At 58.3% G+C, this 18751-nt stretch overlaps 2 protein-coding genes across 6 annotated transcripts in view; one reads left to right on the top strand and one right to left on the bottom strand.

The window, feature by feature from the left end:
• The window catches only part of LOC123593296 (DAB2 interacting protein), a 188576-nt gene extending 174937 nt beyond the window's left edge, over positions 1-13639 (bottom strand). Inside the window, exon 1 of the mRNA XM_045468950.1 lies at positions 13539-13639. Within this exon, the coding sequence (XP_045324906.1) occupies positions 13539-13578 (40 nt within the window). The 5' untranslated portion in view covers positions 13579-13639. The remainder of the gene's footprint in view (positions 1-13538) is intronic.
• LOC123593297 lies at positions 11753-18490 on the top strand. Of its 5 annotated transcripts, none has more exons than XM_045468962.1 (5): positions 11753-11945; positions 13783-13916; positions 14220-14287; positions 17379-17562; positions 18060-18490. In XM_045468962.1, exons 1-5 carry the CDS (start codon positions 11824-11826, stop codon positions 18185-18187), a joined length of 636 nt encoding a protein of 211 aa, XP_045324918.1. In that variant the 5' UTR covers positions 11753-11823; the 3' UTR covers positions 18188-18490. The 5 variants fall into 5 exon arrangements, with proteins under 5 accessions (XP_045324918.1, XP_045324917.1, XP_045324921.1 ...); XM_045468961.1 differs by having other exon boundaries at positions 14130-14287; XM_045468965.1 differs by having other exon boundaries at positions 14130-14287; positions 17913-18490.
• The last annotated feature ends 261 nt before the right edge of the window (positions 18491-18751 follow it).

Genomic DNA, 18751 nt, shown 5'->3' with positions numbered 1-18751 from the left:
GTGCGTGCGACTGTTATCCCTATTTTACAGATGCGAAAGCCGAGGCAGGGAGGTTCCGACACTTGCCTTAAGTCACGCAGTTAGTAAGGGGCGTAGCTGGGGTTTGATCCTTAGATTGTGAGCTCCCTCAAGTTCATGTACAAGGAAGGACCCTGAGCCCACCAGGACCTGTTCAGCCCCTACTCTGTGTTCTCATGTACCCCTCACAACAACTCTGATATGGGAGTATCGTTAGTCCCATTTTCTTGAGGAAGAAACTGAGTCTCAAGAGGAGGTTAAGTTGGCCCAGGTCAGGTGAGTAAATGGAGGAGTTGAGGCTTGGCCCCTGAGATCCTGATTCTCTATCTGCTGCTACTCTGGCTGAAGCCAGAAAGGCTGTGTAGCATCTTTGAACAGCTTTGGAAACGGGCCGGGTCGAGTGCAAGTGAACCACGGGCACGGTGACCAGCCACCCAGCTCAGCTCTTCCCTTCCCACTCTGGAGCAGTTCCTCTTTCCCACCCACCCCCCTCACCCCAGCAACCAGTGTCCTTTGCCGCCATTCGGTGTTATCAGACCAAACCTGCTTCCAGATTCCTATTCTTCAATCACATTCATGCTTTCAGCCGAGAGGTGTGGGTTCCAGCAGGAAGGGCCAGGAGGCTGATGTGGCTCTGCCATTCCATTCCTCCCTCGGCCTTGGCCTCCCCATCTATTTGAGGAGGTGGGTTCTTTTCAAACTGAAAAAGGAGCTACCGAACCCTCGTTTCAAACGAAAAATTTTACGCAAGCCCGGTATTCAGGTCAGATGAAAGCCGGCTGCTCTGAGCAGAGCTGAGTTCGGGGAAGAGGGGTCTCTCTTACTTTGGCATCTTATTGGGACCCCCGGATTCTTCCAACAGTTGGAAAACCCCTGGCCTGGCCAGAGTCTGTTGACTCTTGAGGTTCTTAGGACTACGGAATCTGAGCTCCACTGATGGCTGACAATACCCGCAGTGCAGGTGGTCAGCTAAGTCCCTCCCTGGGTGTCCCCGTCCCCCTGAACACCTGTCCTGCCTTGATAGGGGCACCCAGGGCCAAACTCAGGAGGGGCATGGCAGCAAGGCCAGGTTGTGCCCAAGGCCCTGCCTCTGGAGCGATGAGCTGTCCGGGAGCGTGAGCACAAAGAAATGATACCCGCCTGTCCGCACAGGCCCGTGGGGTCAGCCTGCCGGGCACACTCGCTGGTGACCGTGAGGAGAGGCTAGTCCCCTCCCACTGCTGCCTATGTGTTGTCTCTCTCTTGTCTTCTCCCTTCTCTAAAAACATGTTTTTCATCCCTCCCTCTCTCTCCTTCCTTCTAAAAAGCTCAGCTTTCTTTGCCAGGCCTACGGCTGCAGGGGCTGCAGGGGGTGCGGCCCCAGGACGGAGACTTCACACAAAGACAGCTGCGTCCTGGAGCAATCAGCACTAGCAATCGCAGGAGCTGGGACCGCCTCCTGGAGGCAAGGGTCACCAAAGGGCACTGACGCATGTGTGGGAGTTAGCCCAGTTCGGGGACACTGCAGGTGGGAGGATGTGGGCGCCCCAGGCTCAGAAGAGAGGCCTGGAGAGGCTGTCAGTCCCTGGGCGTGGCTGAAGTGTGGACTTGGGGGAGGGGGGCGTGTGGCAGGTGGAGGGAGACAAGCACCCTCGAAAGGCTGTCCCAGGGCTGTGGGCTGGTCCTGAGGGTCGTGGGGAGCCAGGAGCGATGGGGAGATCAATGCACATTTCCGAAGCTCATCTGGCTGCACACTCGTTTGGGGCAGGGGGGAGGGGGGAGACTGTGAAAGTGGGGCTTTCCTTCCCCTTGTCACCACCCCCTCCCCTGCCCTTACCTTCCCTCAACATCCTCCATGTTGCCGTTTCACAGAAGAGAATAGGGGCTTTGGCCGGCCGGCTGTTCCCACCTTGGCCTGGCCCCAGCTTGGAATGCAGCCCTTGACCCCCTCACCCCCAGGACCATGGGGTCAGAATGAGTTGGAAAGTCCATGCAGATTGGCTGGGATGCTTTGATTTTAGTCCCTCTGTTTGTGAACAGGAACTCAGGCAGAAGGTTAGCTTCCCCACCCCCTTCTAGTCCTTTCTATCCAACTCTGGGCTCTGACAGCCCCTGCCCCAGCCTTGCAGCCCCTCTTGGCTCTCGGATCACTGCCTTCCCACCCCCCATGCTGCGGTGGGGGAGGGGGAGGTTCCATCCCCAAACACAAGCCCTTTTGTCCCACCACTCAGCTGGGCATCTGCGTTGGCATCCAGTGGGCATCCACACTCACTTAGCCTGGGGCGGCTGCAGGACGAGGTGGGCACTGAGGGGCAGGGACCAGGGGCAGGAGTGCAGGCGATTGCTGGCTACATTTTGGACCCTGCCCCTCCCCTGCTCAAATCCCTCCCAGGGCTCCTGCTTACTGCGGGAAGTCATCCTTAACCAGGGGCGATTTTATCCCGCAGGGAACATTTTTCAATGGCTGGAGACATTTTTGATTGTCACCACTTGGGCTGGGGGAGGGGCAGGACAGCCGGCTGGACAGAGTTGTCTGGCCCTAAATGTCAATAGTGCCAAGGCTGAAGGTCCTACCTGAGGGTAAAGCTCCCCCCACCACGTCTTCACTCATCCCCCTCCCCCGCCCGCCCCCCAGCCTTCCCAGCAGTCACTCCCAGGCTTCCGGCCAAACCCTCTAGAAGCTCATTCCCACCTCAGTCCCTTTGCTTCTGCTGTTTCTCCTGCTGAGGTGTGCTCCCTGCTGCCCTCCACTTACCTAAATCTCATTTCTCTCCACCCCCTCTACCTGTGGGGGCTCTCCCCTGCTGCCCACGCCAGCTGCCTCTCCCAGAAGCCAGCTCTGACTGCCTGGTACCCTGATTCCTCCCTTCACCTGACGTCTTTGGCCCTCCCAAGTCTCAGCCGGCACATCTACGGAACAGGTGGGACAGGCAGGTGGAGACGGCCCCTCCTGCTTCTCCCTGGAACACTGGGGATACGGGGCACTCTGTGTTGGCACACGGTGGGACCCATGCGGGCTTTGGAGGTAGCGGGCCAAGGTTCGAATCCTGACTTGGCCACTTCCTAGTAGTTTGACCAGAGGTTAATCACCAAACGTCTCTGTGCCTCAGCTGCCTGCCTCCTTTGTAAAATGGGTTTTCCAGAGAGAGTTCCATGTGCTGTGCGGTGTCCCGTCCCTGTCTTTGTTCCCTGTCTGGCTGGCTTATCTTGTCAAGATGCACTGCCCTTCCTGGCCAATTTCAGATGGACAGCCACCTACTCCTGCCCTCCTACTTCTCCCTAGAAGCTGAGCTTGCAGGGGCTTTGGGGAACGGAGACCTCTGGAGCCTCAGCACTGGAAACCAGCTGAGCAGGCCTGGGTGAGTGGCCAGGAGCCCAACCGGCCTTCTTGGCTCCCCTCTCAGCTTCTCAGTCCCTTCCCAGGCTCGGCGTCTCCTGCTGGGACTGTGACCTCCCACAGGTGGGCAGCCACCCGGACTTAGCTGACCTGGCTCAGGGGAGGGGACACTCTGTTGCACAGAGGTGTAGATTGGGGGTCTTAGGGATTCTGGGGAGAAAAAGCACAGAAACAGACTCTTAAACGCAGAGAAAAAAACTGATGGTTGGCGGTGGGGGGGGGGGGGGGCGGGGATGGGCCACATAGGTAGAGGGGATTCGGAGGGGCAGACCTCCGGTTATAAAACACCTAAGTCACAGGGATGAAAAGCATAGCGTGGGGAATAGAGTCAATAATGTTGTAATTATTTTGTTTGGTGACAGATGGTAAGTACGCTCACAAAAGTACGTTTCGTAATGTATGTGATTGTCAAGAATCACTATCATGCGTACCTGAAACTGATATAACATTGTATTTCAACTTCAAGGATAGATAGATACATAGATACAAAGATACATAGATACATGGATAGATAGATCAAACATGGGCCCCCCAGGCTCCATCACCCTCTTCCTCCAATTCCAGTGGCTGCCCCTTAGAATCACTATCGGGGGCAGAGAGACAGAAAGAGACAGAGGGACAGCGAGAGACAGAGAGATGGAAAGAGACAGTGAGAGACAGAATGAGACAGAGAGAAACAGAGCAAGAGAGAGAGATTGAGGGGGGGGCCTGTCCATCCCCTCCAAGCTATCCGAGGCTCAGTCTGGGGGAAGAACCCCAGATGAGAGCACACAGCTACCCTACTCACCCTCCACAGAGCTGGCGAAAGGCAAAGTTCAAGGCTCTCTGAGTAGGCACCCTCCCGTGCACCCTGGCTTCCGGGCCATGGAGTTGGCATGGCCACTGGGTCAAGGATGGGCCTCACCTCTCTACCCGTCCCCATCCCCAACTCTGGGAAGATACCTGGAGGGAAAGCAGCCCCCCCAGAGGGCCCCTTAGGGAGGCCCTGAATGCAACCCCCCTCTTCAGCTTTGGGAGGCCAGAGCGCAGCCACGCACCCTGCCTCCTGACCTCTCTGCCTACCTCGTGGTTCAGCCTCACACAGCGGTTCCCCTCCCCCCACTGCCGCTGCTCCTAGCAGCCGCCTTCTACCCCATCATTAGCCAAAGCAAGTGAGGCTGTTTATCTGAGATTTGGGTCAAGGGAGAGAGAGTCCAGGGCAGAGGTGGGGGTGGGGGCTGACGGAAAGGCACCCCCAGCTGCCATTTCAGGAACTGTGCAGCCTTCAGCTGGCTTTTCTGGAGCCCAGACCCGCTGGTTCTGGTGCAGAGTGGGTGGAAACTCTACGGGGGGGGGGGGGGGGGGGGGCATGTGGGACCCCCCCCCCACGGGCTCACAAGTTCACTCATGGGCTTTTGCAGACACAGCCAGCCAAGATGGAGACCCACTCACATGTACACCATCCTACTCACACAGGCTCATGCCCTCAACATGCATTCATGTGCACACACACACACACACACGCAGGCATGCCAGGATGTAGGTCACTGGCTAGAGTGCCTCTGGCCGGGGGTTATGAAGATCCAGCCATCCGGCACATGCTTCTGGATTGGACAGAAATGAACCCCTCCCTTCGCCTGCCTCTCCCCTCTGCTCGCCTGAGTCAGCTTGACCCAAAGCCTCTCAAGGCTTCTGTTTGGTTTTCCCTAGAATCCCGCTGGCTGAGACTGCTGGGAACCAGCTCTATCCAGGGAGGGGCGGGGCTCCCGGGCCACATGGCTTTTTCCCATGTGTGTCTGTGTTGGCGGGGGGATCCCTGTACAGGACAATGTGGAGGCTTCAAGAGACAGAGGGATGTGGCCCCACCTTGAAGACTTCCAAGGCATAGCTCATGAGATGCCTTAAGACTAGATGACGTGGTAATGGCCAAGAGGGTACAGTCGAGGAGAAAATAGAGCAGCCATAGCCAGGCTGATCAGGGCTGCCTTCCTGGGGGAGGTGGCAGGACTTGGCTGGGCAGTTGAGTGAAGGTTCCACAAAACCTAGGGAAAGGAGTGGTCCTTACACAGCTGGGAAGACCCTAGATGCTTCTGTCCTCCACCCTGGAGCTGGGGTGGAGGTCAGGTCTGGAAGGACCGTCATAGACTCTTCTATAGAAAACTCACTGATGGCCCGTAGGCTTTACAGACACAGCAAGCCCAGGACATCAATCCCCCTACTCCCCAGAATCTGCTCTTCTGCCCACATGCCCCCACACCAACATTCCTGCCACACAGGCCAGAGGCCAAGTCATTCTGACCTCTTTCTTCACCCCACCCCCTTCAGCCTCCAAGTTTCCGGTCTGGCTGGTGGAACAGCTCACAGACCAGAGGTGGAGACAGGCAGGGAAGCCAACGGACTATACTCATCAGTGTGTGGCGGGACAGCAGGAGGCCCAGGGTGCCCATGGGCTCAAACGAGGTAGTCGGGGAAGGCTTCCTGGAGGCGGTGGCATCAGAGCTGAGACCCAGGATGAGCAGGAGTGGCCAGGCTGGGGCAGAAGTAGTAGGGAGAGGTGTGATGGAAGGGTGGTCCAGGCAGGCAGCACAGCAAGTGCGAAGTGAGGGAGGAAGAGAAAGACAGCACATTCAGGGCAGGGATTAATTCATGCCGATGAGGCGTGGCTGGAGACGAGGGCAGTCACACCATCCTGGGCTCAGGCCGTGCACTGCCTGGAGGCCAATGTGAATGAGTTTACACTTTATCTGTTGTAGCGGGTGCCCTGGGGGACTTTAAGATGCCGGCGAGTGGTCCCCGTGGCTACACAGAGGAAGATGAGTCTGGGACACCGGTGGAGTTGGGGAGAGCCCGGAGGGGGTGAGGCAGCCCTTCTAAGAGTCCAAGGTGGGGCCTGGCCTCAGGTGGGGGCTGGGAGCTGGAGCTAAGGCAGGTCTCAGGACCACGCAGGAGGTAGAATGGATCTCGAGGAGTTCTGGCTCTTTCTCTCTCCGGCCCCCATCTTCCCATTGTGGAATGGAGGATGGGCAGGAGGCCCCCCAAAGACCCTCTCCCTTGGCCTCCTCACAGCTGGGGCCATTTTCTGCTTGCTCCAGCCTCCCTGGGCTTCTGGAAGTGACCTCCGGGGAGGAATCCCGGCTGGGAGGGACACAGCCCGGGCTTCAGGAGGCCTGGGGTGGTGTCGGCCACCCAGGGCACATCCAGCCAGCAGAAGGAAACGCCATAGCAGTCCCAGGCTGGGCCAGCCCGAGGCAGTGGCCATCCAGGACAACTTAAGAAGGAATGATGTATTGGCGTGATCCTCACAAGACTCCTACTGTCCCCAGCCCGCCGAGGAGGAGGAGGAGGTCAAGGCTCAGAGAGCCAAGCGGGCCCGGGTTGGAAGCCTGGGTCTGTGTACTCAGCACAGCGCAGCTCAGGAGGGGGCCCACCACGAGTGGGAGGGGAGGACAGGGGAGAGTGTCTTTGCTTTCTAAACGATAATAGGTCCCAAATGAGCTCCCCCCACCTTCTCCCCCCAGGAGCCTCTCTCCCCGGGGGACGCCAGCTCCTTTCTCCTGAGTTTTCTCCTGGCCCTGCCTGGCCTAGATCCAGACACAGGGGCTGCCCTCCGCATCCCCCTCCCTGGGCCCCACTCCCTGGCCTTCTTGTACGGCCGCTCAGGCGTGGGTACATAAATGATTTAAGCCCCTCCCGTCCATCCTCATTGTTCTTCTTTATTGACCATTCTTCCTGATTTAGCCTCTTCCCAGCGTCCCATGGGGCAAGAAGGCGTGTGTGTGTGTGTGTGTGTGTGTGTGTGTGTGCACTCCACCCCCTGTCCACCTGCCCAGCTGGGGAAGGTCAGAGGCCCAGGCATGACTGGCCAGCCGGAATGAGGCTTCCCTGGGACCCAGAGGGGTTTTGGATTGGGGGCCAGAGTATTCGGGGAGCAGCCCAGAGTGGTGGACAAAAGCACAGTAGTCTTGGGGGCATCTGGGTGGCTCAGTCGTTGAGCACCCATCCGACTTCAGCTCAGGTCAGGATCCCACAGTTGGTGAGTTTGAGCCCCGCATCGGGCTCTTGGCTGTCAGCGCAGAGCCCGCTTCGGATGCCCTGTCCAACCTCGCTCCCTGCCCCTCCCCTGCTTGTGCTCTCTCTCTCTCTCTCTCAAAAATAAAAACAAAAACTTTTTTTTTTTTTCAACGTTTATTTATTTTTGGGACAGAGAGAGACAGAGCATGAACGGGGGAGGGGCAGAGAGAGAGGGAGACACAGAATCGGAAACAGGCTCCAGGCTCTGAGCCATCAGCCCAGAGCCCGACGCGGGGCTCGAACTCACGGACCGCGAGATCGTGACCTGGCTGAAGTCAGACGCTTAACCGACTGCGCCACCCAGGCGCCCCAAAACAAAAACTTTTTTAAAAAGTACAAGAGTCTTGGAGTCCTGGGTTTGAATTATGAGTGCCCCCACTGGCGCTGGTGGCTTTGGGCCCTGCTAAGCCTCCATTGTCTCATCTGAGCAGTGGGGTTGTTCCTTCCTCTGTGAGGAGCCAGTGGCTCCATGGGGAAAACAGCACACTGCTGGCACATACTAGGTGCTCAGTAAATGGCGTCCCCACTCTGCCTCTCTGGCCTCCCTCCTTCCCCTGTGAAAAGGCCTCAGGTGGGAGTGCGGCTTCTCCTGCTCCTTCCGTTGCCGGCAAGCCCAGGGCAGAAACCCAGAACAAGATGGAAGGAACCTGGGTTGGGCATCCTTTCCCCACCCCCAGGGAGGCTAAGCTGGTATCATTACTTCAGTTTCACAGACAGGGACACTGCAGCTTGCTGACGGCCCAGGTCTTTGCCCGAGACCTGTCGAGGTAGCTGAGCGGCCGAGCCAGGGGGAGGCCCCAGGCTCTTGTCCTTGAGAGGTAGGCCAGGCCTGAGAGGTACCCTTCCCCCCGCGATCCACCCGCATAGACATGGCCTCAGAGAAGGGCCTGGTGGCACTGGTTCAGAGCAAGTGCCCGCTACCTGACTCTCAGCTCTGCCATTCACTAGCTGTGTGACCCTGGGTGAGTCACTCAGCCTCTCTGAACTCGTTTGCTTGTCTCTAACACAAGAATGGTAACACCGACCTCCCAGGGTGGTGGATAGGGGAAGCGAGGTGATGAATGTGAGGCACACGGCCGGGCACAGAGCCGTTATTTTATGGTGATTGTCTATTTGTCACCAGCTGAGGCAAACCCATTGGATGACACCTCGGGTCCTCCGCTCATGAGAAGGGCCGGGGAGTGGTGACGTCAGACCCCTGACAGCTTCTAGCCCCAAATAGCCCTCTCTTTTGACTGACCCTGTTTGATCACAGCTGCTGCTGCTGCTCCCTGTTCCCAGCTGAGCTGACATCACCTCTGGCTGTGGCTTCTGGCCCATCAGGCTGGTCCCCAGAGCCGTTTCAACAACCCCATCCCAAGGAGGCAGAATTTTCCCCCAGGGAAACGGATGGGCCTCCCGGGTGGCGGCTCCAGCTCAGTGACCCGGCTCTCAGAGTGCTCCAGGCTCTGGAGCAGCCTGGGTTCAAAGCATTGACCTCCCTGTATGATCTTGGCCATCACTTTACTTCCCACGGCCTCAGTTTCCTCATCTGGAGAATGGAGCTAACAGCAACCTAGCGGGCTTGTTGTGAGGACTCAAGCAGACAAAGTGCATAAAGGGCCACCTGGACAAGACACGCACACAATAGCACGGGTTTTCATGCCTGCAACACTGGGAAGTTTGTAAAATCGTCCCCATCCGCCCCCCTCCGGCGCCCCCCCCCCCCCAACTGGGGCAGGTGTTCTTCCTTGTTATCATCAGGAAGAAACTGAAGCTTCTGAGATGCCTTGCTGGAATCCTGAGCCCCAGGATTTCCAAAGCAACCAGCCCCTTCTGGGAGCACTGATCCCAGCCGGCCGTCTGAGCCCACCTCCCTCTATGAATCACGGACCCCCCCCCAACAGGCGTCCAGTCTCATGAGTTTGACCTTGTCACTCCGCTGGAGCCCTGAGACAGCCAAGGAGGCAAGCAGGGCACAGGCCAGTCTGCCCATTTGTCAGACAAAGAAGTTGAGGCTGAGCAAGGAGCAGGGACCTGGTCCAGGCCACCTGATGACAAAGGGAGCCAGGATGAGGCTCAGGCCACAGGGAGGGAAGAGGGTGCCAAGGGCCGAGTCGGATCTAGAATCTCAGAGGGTCAGAGCTGGAACATCCAGGGGCGGCGGAGTGCGAATGAGCTAAGGAAACCAGCCCAGAGAAGGGGAGGAGGGGCACAGAGCCTGTCAGGGGCAGGATGCAGCTGACACCACTCACTCATTCACTTCTTTGCTTGTTCACTCATTCATTCACTCACTCATTCATTCATACAGTGGATGCAGTAGCGAAGCAAAGACACGGCCCTTGCCCTCAAGGGTCTCATGGTCTTAAATGGGAGTCAGGCTAGTGAGCAGCCGATAAAAACATGCCCATGTTGGGGAAGGACCAAGGTGTGCGTCAGTGCGTGGCAGGGAGGCCACATCTACACATCTGCAAAGCGGGGCAGTGGCAGGACTCTGTGAGAATCCGAAGAAAGAATGTTCTACATTCTGAGGCTTGCTTCCTGCTCTGCCCACGGTCAGGCCTCCCTCCTGTTTTCTTCCCCGGCCGTTGGAAAGATGGGAAGGAAGTATTTGAGCTGCACTTTTCGTGTAGCCGAGGGGCCCACGCCAGAGAGGGTCAGTCAGATCTTGTCGGACCCTTGCCCTGGTTTACACACGGGGAAAACTGACGCCCATCCACAAAGGGCTTCTTGCCTTCCTGCCTCTTTGTTGTGTAAAGAAACCCCTGTTCTTGTGTTTGCCACTCCTCTCGCTGTCAGCCCCCACTGGCCTTGCTCGAAGGGTCTCTCACCTCAGGACCACCCGATAGGGCACTGCTCAGCCCTGTCTGCTAAGACACCCTCAATATGGCCCCAGCCTCCAGAACATTCATGTCAGTGGTAGGGGATAAGGCCAAACTCCTTTCAGCCCTGGAGCACCGGGTGAATGGAATCAAAGCTTGGGATATCCACCGGGTGGAAGAGACTCTTGCTTGGCTTGAAGCATGGAGGGGGGCCCAGAGCTCCCCTTCCAGCTGCACCCCTCCCAACCCTGTACCCACTGAAGTTCCTGAGTCCTCCAAGGAGCTCAGCTTGTCAACCTTGACCCAAAGCACCACCCTCACTGGAAATGTGGCAGAAACCTCAGAAGTTTCTCCAGCCTCCATGCCTTTGCACCTGCTGTCCATCTGCCTGGAATGCCTTTCCTCACCTCTTGGCCTGGGCCGACTGAATTTGTTCACTCACTCATTCAACAAGTACTAGCTGGATGCTTTCTACACAACAGACAGAGAGCTATGCCTTGGGGATAACAGCTGAGAACTTAGGGACCGGGGGACACGTAGAGTTTAAGCGCACACACATGCACACATAATAATGTACGGTACAAATAGAAACAGGCCCTATAAAGGAAAAGAGAAACTAAGAGTGAGAGGTCATTGGATGGGTTGGGGGAACATGGTCTAGGGAAAGCATCTCTGGGGAGGTGACTTTTCAGTTGAGTCTGGGAACAGGAGCAGGAAGAGGAGTTAGCTTAGTGAAGAATGACAGGAAGAGTGTTCCAGGCCAAGGAAACAGCATGTGCAAAGGCCCTGGGGCTGCTAACTAATTGGCGAGTGCGAGGAAGTTCAGATCAGTACGAGAGTGAGTGGGTGAGGGAGAAAGAGTCAGACCTCGCAGGGAGGCAGAAGCAGCAGACCGTGGTCAAGGGACCATGTGGGCAGCAGGAATAAGGAATAAGGCTCCAAGAAAAGGAGCCAGAAGAAGAGACTGAGAAATAGGAGGGAGAAAATCAGGAGAGTGGTCTATCCCAGGAGCCAGGTGAAGAAAGGCTTCACGAAGGAGAGAGTCATCAACTTCTTCGGTGGAGGAGTTATCTTCTCCAGGAAGCCTCCCTCGACTCCTGGTGTAGGGTTAGGGGTTCCACAGTGCCCTGGCCTCCCCCATCAGAGTACTTTCCTCTCTCCCAGACTAGCCTGGAAATGTCACGAAGGCAGAGACAAGGTGTGACTTGTCTTTCCAACCCCCAAACTTAGTACAGGACCTGAAAGTGGCTTCTGTTAAATGACATAGAAGCAGGGCTCAGAGAGGAAGTGACTCTGAGGCCACAGTTTTTCCTTTGCCGGCCTGGCCCGGCGGGACCAGGTCTCCGGCAGGAGAGCCCTTCAGCTCTGGCCCTCCCAGGCATGCTGGAGCCACACCCCTCTGGGCTGGACCTGGGGCCACCCCTGAGGAGAGCCTGGGCTCTGCTCCGTCCCTGCCTGACCCCTTCCTAAGGCTCCCTCTGTCCCTTTCTTCTTCTTCTCGGCTCCTAGGTGCCTTACTGCCTGACCAGCTTCAGAAGGCCACAGGCTCCCACAACAGGTGAACACCACGTGCTGACTATGCACGGGGACCTTCAAGCAGGGGGCGAGCAGTCTCCGTTCCCAGGGTACCAGCCTTGCCCTGCCCGGAGGCTGCTGCTAGCAAACCCAGGAAAACAGCACGTCGGGGCCAAGAGTTCCAGGTAGGGAGATAGAGTCCTGGGGCATTTGGAGTCTTGCTTGGCCATGGGTTGATCCCCCAGAGAAAGGTCTGTGCCCTCCGTGGAGTAACATCCAGGCATCGCCGTACCCAAGCTTCAGGTGAGCACCTCTGGGGGCTGGTAGGCCTGTCACGTGTCTCAGACTGCCTGCTCCCCAACCTTCCCTGGGGCGCTCATCACTGAACCCAGCCTCATATCATTCGTCTGTCTCCCATTCGAGGCTGGGAGCTCATCCAGGACAGAGGCCTCTCTGCTTCCCTCCCTCCCTCCCCCACCTCTTTCCTCCCTCCGTTCACTAAGCACAAACTATTCCTTAAGCCTGAGCCCTTCATTTCCGAACCCCTGAGCCTGACACAGAGCTTGGCACATTGGGGTCACCCAGCATGCGTCCACTGGCCACCTGACTGCCCAAATGTGCCAGGGGGCTGGGCCTTGCCAAGCTCCCCGGAGGATTGCAGCTCCGAACATGGCCAAGGGCCCCTCTCCCTGGAAAGAGCTGAGCTCCTGCAGGAAGAAGGAAATTTGGCCTTGAGTGTGTGTTGGAGGCCAGGCCTGGCTGGGGCGGGGGTGGGGGTGGGAGTGGGGTCCAGAGGGAGAACTCGGTTTTCACAGCAGGAACTGTGGTCCCGGGGGGACCCGGGACCCCAAAAGGCTGATCCAAGCTGGGGTGAGGCCACTTCTCCACTGCACCCCCTTTAGGCCCACAGGGCCTCTCCCAGCTGAACCCTAAAACCTGCTGCGCCGCCGCCCCCCCCCCCCCCCCCCGCCCCACACCCTGCCACGGTCCCTCAGGCACCCCTGCCCTCCTGCTTTCCTCATGTGCACGTTGCCCAGAGACAGCCAAAGCACACTGGCGTGCCAGCCGAGGGTACAGCAGCCTGGCCGGGCTGAGCAATAGGGGATTCAGTTGCCTGTGCCCCCCCCCCCCACCGGGGCTCCAAGCCTGCAGAACCTGTCCCGGCCAAGCCATTCCTACAAGTCCTCCTAGGCTCTCAGCAAGGGCCCCCGTCTCTGGCAACTGCCCCTCAACAACCTGCCCAGGGTTTCCGGGCACCCGGAGGCTGCAGCAGGGGCAAAGGCAGCTCCCTGGTGGTAGCCCCTGGGGCCCTGTAAAGCGGGGCGCGCTTTCAGCCTAGCTTTAATTACAGGGTGCGTTCCTAATGCCTGGTCCATCTATATTTATCTGCAGGATCTCACTAATTAAATTCCCCACAGCACCCGGCAGGCTTGGGGACAGGAGCGAGGCAGACAGGCAGGGGGGCTGCAAACTTCCTTCCTTTCCTTCTCAGCCAAGAGCACAACAGAAGCAGCCCAAAGTCCCTCTCCCTCCCCTGACCCTGCTAATGTCCAGATCTGAGGGGCTGCCCGTGGCTCTGCCCCGGGGAACCCTCCAGCCCTGTGCCCCCCTAACCCCGGGCACCCGTGCCCACCCCCAGGCCCCAAGAGCAGACAGTGCCCAGCCGCCTGACAGCCTCCCCCCATCAACTCGGATTCCTGCAGCAAGCAGAGAAAAGTGCCAAGCAGCTCTGTTGAATCCCCAACTCTACCACTTTGCAGGGGCCAGAGCCTTCTTACCGTAGGAGTCGTCTTGGTCCAGGAGGGAATCGGGCTCCATGGCGAATGGGCCCCCAGCCCCTGGCCCCACCTGATTTATGAACCAAGGCTGTCTCCATGAGCGTCTGGGTTTCTCCTTTTGTATTCCATCTGGCGGTTTTTCCAACTAGATGACTGGGTATTCCTGCAAGCAGGCCCCTCTCCAGCCCTCGCCTTCATACAGTACATTTAAAGTAGCAGTAACCTCTTTTTCCTCCCCCCGCAGCCAGGCTGGAAACATTAGAAGGGACCGAGGCAGCGAGATGTCTAAAATAGGAAGACGCCGGGAAGATTGGCCTGGCTGCCGGCGACGCTGGCTGCGGGGATCTGGCCCGGCTGTGCAGACGGAAAAGCTAAGAGGTAAGGCTGAGCTGGGGCTTAGCATCTGGAAGCTGGCTCGGAGGGGGCGGGGGGGGGGGGGCAGGGTCTGTGGCGGGGCCGGGGGGGGGGGCAGGCTGACCCACCCGTGGGCGGGGATGGATGGTGGGTCTCCTGTGTTCACCGACCAGCGCCCAAACCCCAGGGGCTTCTCCCAGGCCCTGCTGGAACCTCCCACTCAAATCTGTTCCACAGACATTTCCTGCAGTGTGGGGGGTGCAGAATTGACTCATCCATCCATTCAGTTAGTCATTAACTTTTTCCTGAGCATCTACTCCACGCCAGACACCGTGCCTGGAGCCGGGTTTCCAGCGGGGAACAAGGTGCAGGGTCTCACCTCATGGAGCTCACGGGTCAGCGGGGCATTGCAAAGCGGTGGGGGGGGCGGGGGGAAGTGCCGCAGAAACATGCAATGGGGGTGCCTCACCTGCCTGTGGGAGGTAGTCAGGGCAGGCTTCCCGGAGGAATGGGCGTCTGAGGACGATAGGAATCGGTCAGGTGAAGGCGGGAACGAGGGAAACGTATGCCAGGTGGAGGGAGCGGCCTGTGCAGAAACCTTGAGCCGAGAGGGTTCGTGGCGTGTTTAGTGCCCCCGCGTGAGTTCCGGGTGGTTGAACTTCAGCAGTGGCCGAAGGAGAGGTAGGGCAGACGGCGGGGAGTCAGGAGAGGGTCAGGCAGGGCCTCACAAGGACGCTCTCAGGCCTGCCCCTGAGGATGGTCCGTGGGAGCGACACATCCCAGGCTGTCCTATAGAAAGGCCTCCCCGGCCCCTGTCACAGCAGGACCAGCTGGAATGCCAGGCACCCCACTCGGAGCAGCCACCAGAGTGGAACTCTGTTCTGGGCATTTACCTGCATCGTCTCACACACCACTCCGTGATCCCTCTGGCAGAAACTCTGGCTTTACAGGACGGTGCAGCTTAGACGGGGCAAGTGACTTGTCCGAGGCTGTGGGTGGCCTCCAGGGCAGGCCTGGACCCCAGAGAGGTTACAGCCTTGGTGCTGGGGGGCCGGGGGAGTAATTCATTTGATCTGCGTTAGACCCAGAATACAGACCAAGGCCATAGGCTTGCGGGAGAAGTGTGCCATTTTGGCCCAATCAGGGAAGGCTGCCTGGGTGAGGAGGCATGTGAACTGGACAGAGGGGCTGAGCAGGGGAAGGTGAGGGCATCCCAGGCAGAGGGGATGGAGGCAGGAAGGCAGCATGCGATGGGAATGACGAGTCTGGGAGAATGTCGGGGAGATGGGCTGGTGGGGGCTGGAGTGAGAACAGGTCATGACAGCCTCGGAGCGTCGGCTCCGTTCAGCTGGCATCGGGCAGCCTCAGAAGGCATTCTAGAGAGCGGCCTCCTTTCCACGGAATGCTGGGTAGTCCCTCCAGCTGCCCCTTCCCAGTCTTCATAATGCTCTGCACTTAGAGCAGGAGAACGTTCTCATACACGAAAGAAAGGTAGGAAGGAAGGAAAGAAGGGAGGAAGGGAAGGCTTTCTGCCCCACAGCACTGTGAGAACGTGAGAAGATGTGCCTTGGTGACCAGCTTTTTGGAGACACGGCACTGGTGCTGAGGCAGAGGGGACATCAAGAGGAAGGAGCCGGGGGACAGGGACAAGCTGGGAGGCTGGCAGGAGGGGCCGGGCAAGGGGTGGCAGGGAGGAAGGTAACCCCGTGGGCCCCTCGCAGCCGCCTTGTGTCGCCCAGCTAGTGGCTGCTGACGTGGTCACGGCCCAGCCTCCGGGTCACCCTTTCCCCCTCCGTTCCAACCGTGGCTGCCAGCGATGATCCAGGCTTCCAACCTCCTGCTGCCTTAATTACAGGGAGGCCGGGCCCTCCCCGGGCAGCGGCAGGCACTTCCCTCCCTGGCACGTGCTTTCTCATGGGTCAGGATCAGAGTTGGGTTAGATGGGCGGCTCCCACCTTTCCAATCCATTTCTCTGTTTTGATGAATCAGATATGTTTTGGTGTAACCAGAGCTCTGAGCTCAGGGATTCCTTTACAGCAAACGTGTCACGAGCCCAGGGCTCCATGTCCTTCCCGTGGGGACACAACAATGCAAACGGATCCGTCTCCTCCTGTTTGGACCCCATTTGCCTGCTTTGAGCCACTGCCCTCCTGATGGACACCTAGGTTGTCGCCAGTCATTCAGGATGTGACAGACAACACTGGGAGGAGTATCTAGAACATGCTCTGTGCACATCTGTCTCACGACCTCCCTAGGGTAAAATCCCAGACGTGAAATGTCCAGGTCAAAAAGTGCCAGCATTTGGGCACTCCTAGAGTGGCGACAGAGGGCACTCGAACTCCATCTGGTTCTTTGACTCAGTCCGCCCACAGTTCTGGGGTGCCGATTGCGTGCCCGGCTCTATGTCGGGGGCTGGGGTGGCCTCGTCCCTGCTCTTGCAGCCGGGGGAGATACATTACAATGTCAGAGAGGAGTGCTCATCAGAGAGCTAAGCAAGGCCACGTGACAGAGCAGGACAGAGCACTGCAAGGCGTGCAGCCAGGTGGCCGGGGAGACGCCGCTGAGGGGGTGACCTCTGAGCAGGGACCTGACCAGCATGTTAGTGGGGGGGAAAGCAACTAGCAGGGGGCAAAGCTACTGAAAAGACCCTGAGGTGGGAGTGATCGTGGCAAGCCGAAGGGGCAGAGCAACGGCCAGCGTGGCTGGGTCTGGGTGGACAGGCAGGGGAAGAGTCCGAGGCAAGAGAAAGGCTACAGAGGCCACTTCATGGAGGGCCTTGTGGCCAGGGGAGTGTGGGAGCCACAGCGGGCTGAAGCGGGACAGTGACATGAAAGGCTGCTGTGAGCAAAGTGGCCCAAGGAGGGCCAGAGTGGATGCAGGGAGACAGAGGGGACGAAGAAGGACAGATGCACTCAGGATATGTGTAGGGCCCTGGGTGCTGCTGGACAATCAGACACAGAGGAAGGGACAAGAGACAGTCCAGGAGGACTCTGAGACTTGAGGATTGTTCAGGGAGCCGGGGGGAGGCCCGGGAGGAGAGGGTTTGAGGATGGAGATGTGGAACTGTGTGGTGGGAAATTGACACAGACACATGGAGATGTCCCGGAGGCCCTGGGTGGAGCTGGGCGGGGCAGTGGGGCCAGTGGGGCCAGACCCGGGAGCTAGGGCTCCGGACACAGCCCAGTGCGCCAGCCCCTTGCGCGGCCCGGGTCCGGCGGCAGCGGGAACCCCCTGGCTCCAGACGTGACCTGTCACTCTGTGTAGCGAAAGGGAACCAAGTAGTCGCTGATGGCAGCTGGCCCCAAGTTCTGGCTCCGAGGAGGGACGTCACCAAGCAGGGGCCGGAGGAAGGGGAGCCCGACGCTGGGCACCTGGTGGTCAGCTTGTTCATTGCCTTCCCTGCTGGGGAGGGTGAGGCCAGCAGGCTGGCATGGGGATGATCCTATATCTGCCCCATTCACTCCCTCTGCCCCGGCCACACCCTAGGCTGGACTGAGCCGGGGAGCCAGAAGCCTACAAGAAGAATTGAAACCCAGGGATCTGAAAGCTGGAAGAGTGTACGTACAAGGAGCCATCTGGTCAGCAGAATCAGGAAAGCCTTTGCAGAGGAGGGGCCAGCCCAACTGGACGGTGAGGGATGAAGAGGAGTTCGCCAAGGCAGATGCAAGGGGTAAGGGCAGGCAACACGACTGCATGGCATATCCAACATTCTGGGCCAGGAGGGCTTTCAAGTTCTTTTCTGTCCTGCGTTCTGATTTTCTAGCTGAATCCTGCTGTTAAAGCCTAAATGGAGCCCGTGGGGAGCCCACAGCGTCCAGCTCCTCCTGGGTCTCTGAGCTGACCCAGAATAGCCCGTTTCTAGAACACAAACAGATGGAGGCCAGGGGTCCGTCCTGGAGCATCCTGGCTGGGTTTCTCGGGCGAGGACAGCTAAGCTGAGCGGGTCCAAATCCCAGCTCCCCATTTACCAGCAAGTGACTCCACTTCTCAGTGCTTTTGTTTCCTCATCTGTAATTGTAGGATAAGGACGGTCCCAGGTCCCCAGAGGGCTGGCAGGAGAACCGAGTTAATGCAGATGGAACTTACAACACTCTTCCCTCCTCCTCTCCTCTCTCCCTCCGCTTTCTCCCCTCCTTCCCCCTCTCCCTTTCCCCTCCCTCCTCCCAGACCCCTCCCTCCCTCTCTCCCTCCCCCACAGCCCCACTGGACTGCCTTTTGTAAGAGACCTCTATGGCTGTGTCACCAGGAGGCCTAGACCTAGGCCATTTCCTCTGCCCAGACCGAGATTCCCCTAGAGCCTCACCCCTTCTTTATTAAGGTCTCTGGTCAAATGCCGACTCCCTGACCGCCTTCTCTAAGATATCCTGCCCCGCCCCCTCCTCATCACTCTATATGCACCCCTGCCCTCCCCCACACCTGAGTTTTCTTCCTGGCCCTTAGCATACCGTGTGACATTATATTATATATTTATTTGTGTATTGTCTTCTGCCCTGGCTTCCTGGCAACCTCCATGCCGTACCCCCAGCACCCGGAACAGTGCCCAGTGCAGTGGACCCCCAATAACTATGCGTGGAATGAAATATTTGTGGAAGAACTAAGCATTAGCTATAATTGTTATTTTTCGCCACTGCCTCCTGTCTTGATTTAGGAGCGAACGATCAGGGAGCTCTCACCGAGGACCAGAGCCTGTGTCTCCCAACGTGTGTGTCTCCCAGTATCTTAACGCTTATCTGGTTGGACTAGTCCTCCCTTCCCCTTAAAAGGCTGGGCACCAGGAGGGAAAACAGAGGGTTTTCTACTGGGGCGGGGGGAAGGCACGTACTTTGAGCCTGGCATTCTCCACGCATCTCCCTCATCAA

This window comes from Leopardus geoffroyi, chromosome D4, assembly GCF_018350155.1.
Source record: "Leopardus geoffroyi isolate Oge1 chromosome D4, O.geoffroyi_Oge1_pat1.0, whole genome shotgun sequence".
NCBI classification, from domain to species: domain Eukaryota; kingdom Metazoa; phylum Chordata; class Mammalia; order Carnivora; family Felidae; genus Leopardus; species Leopardus geoffroyi.
This window is presented reverse-complemented; position numbering and strand designations above follow the sequence as displayed.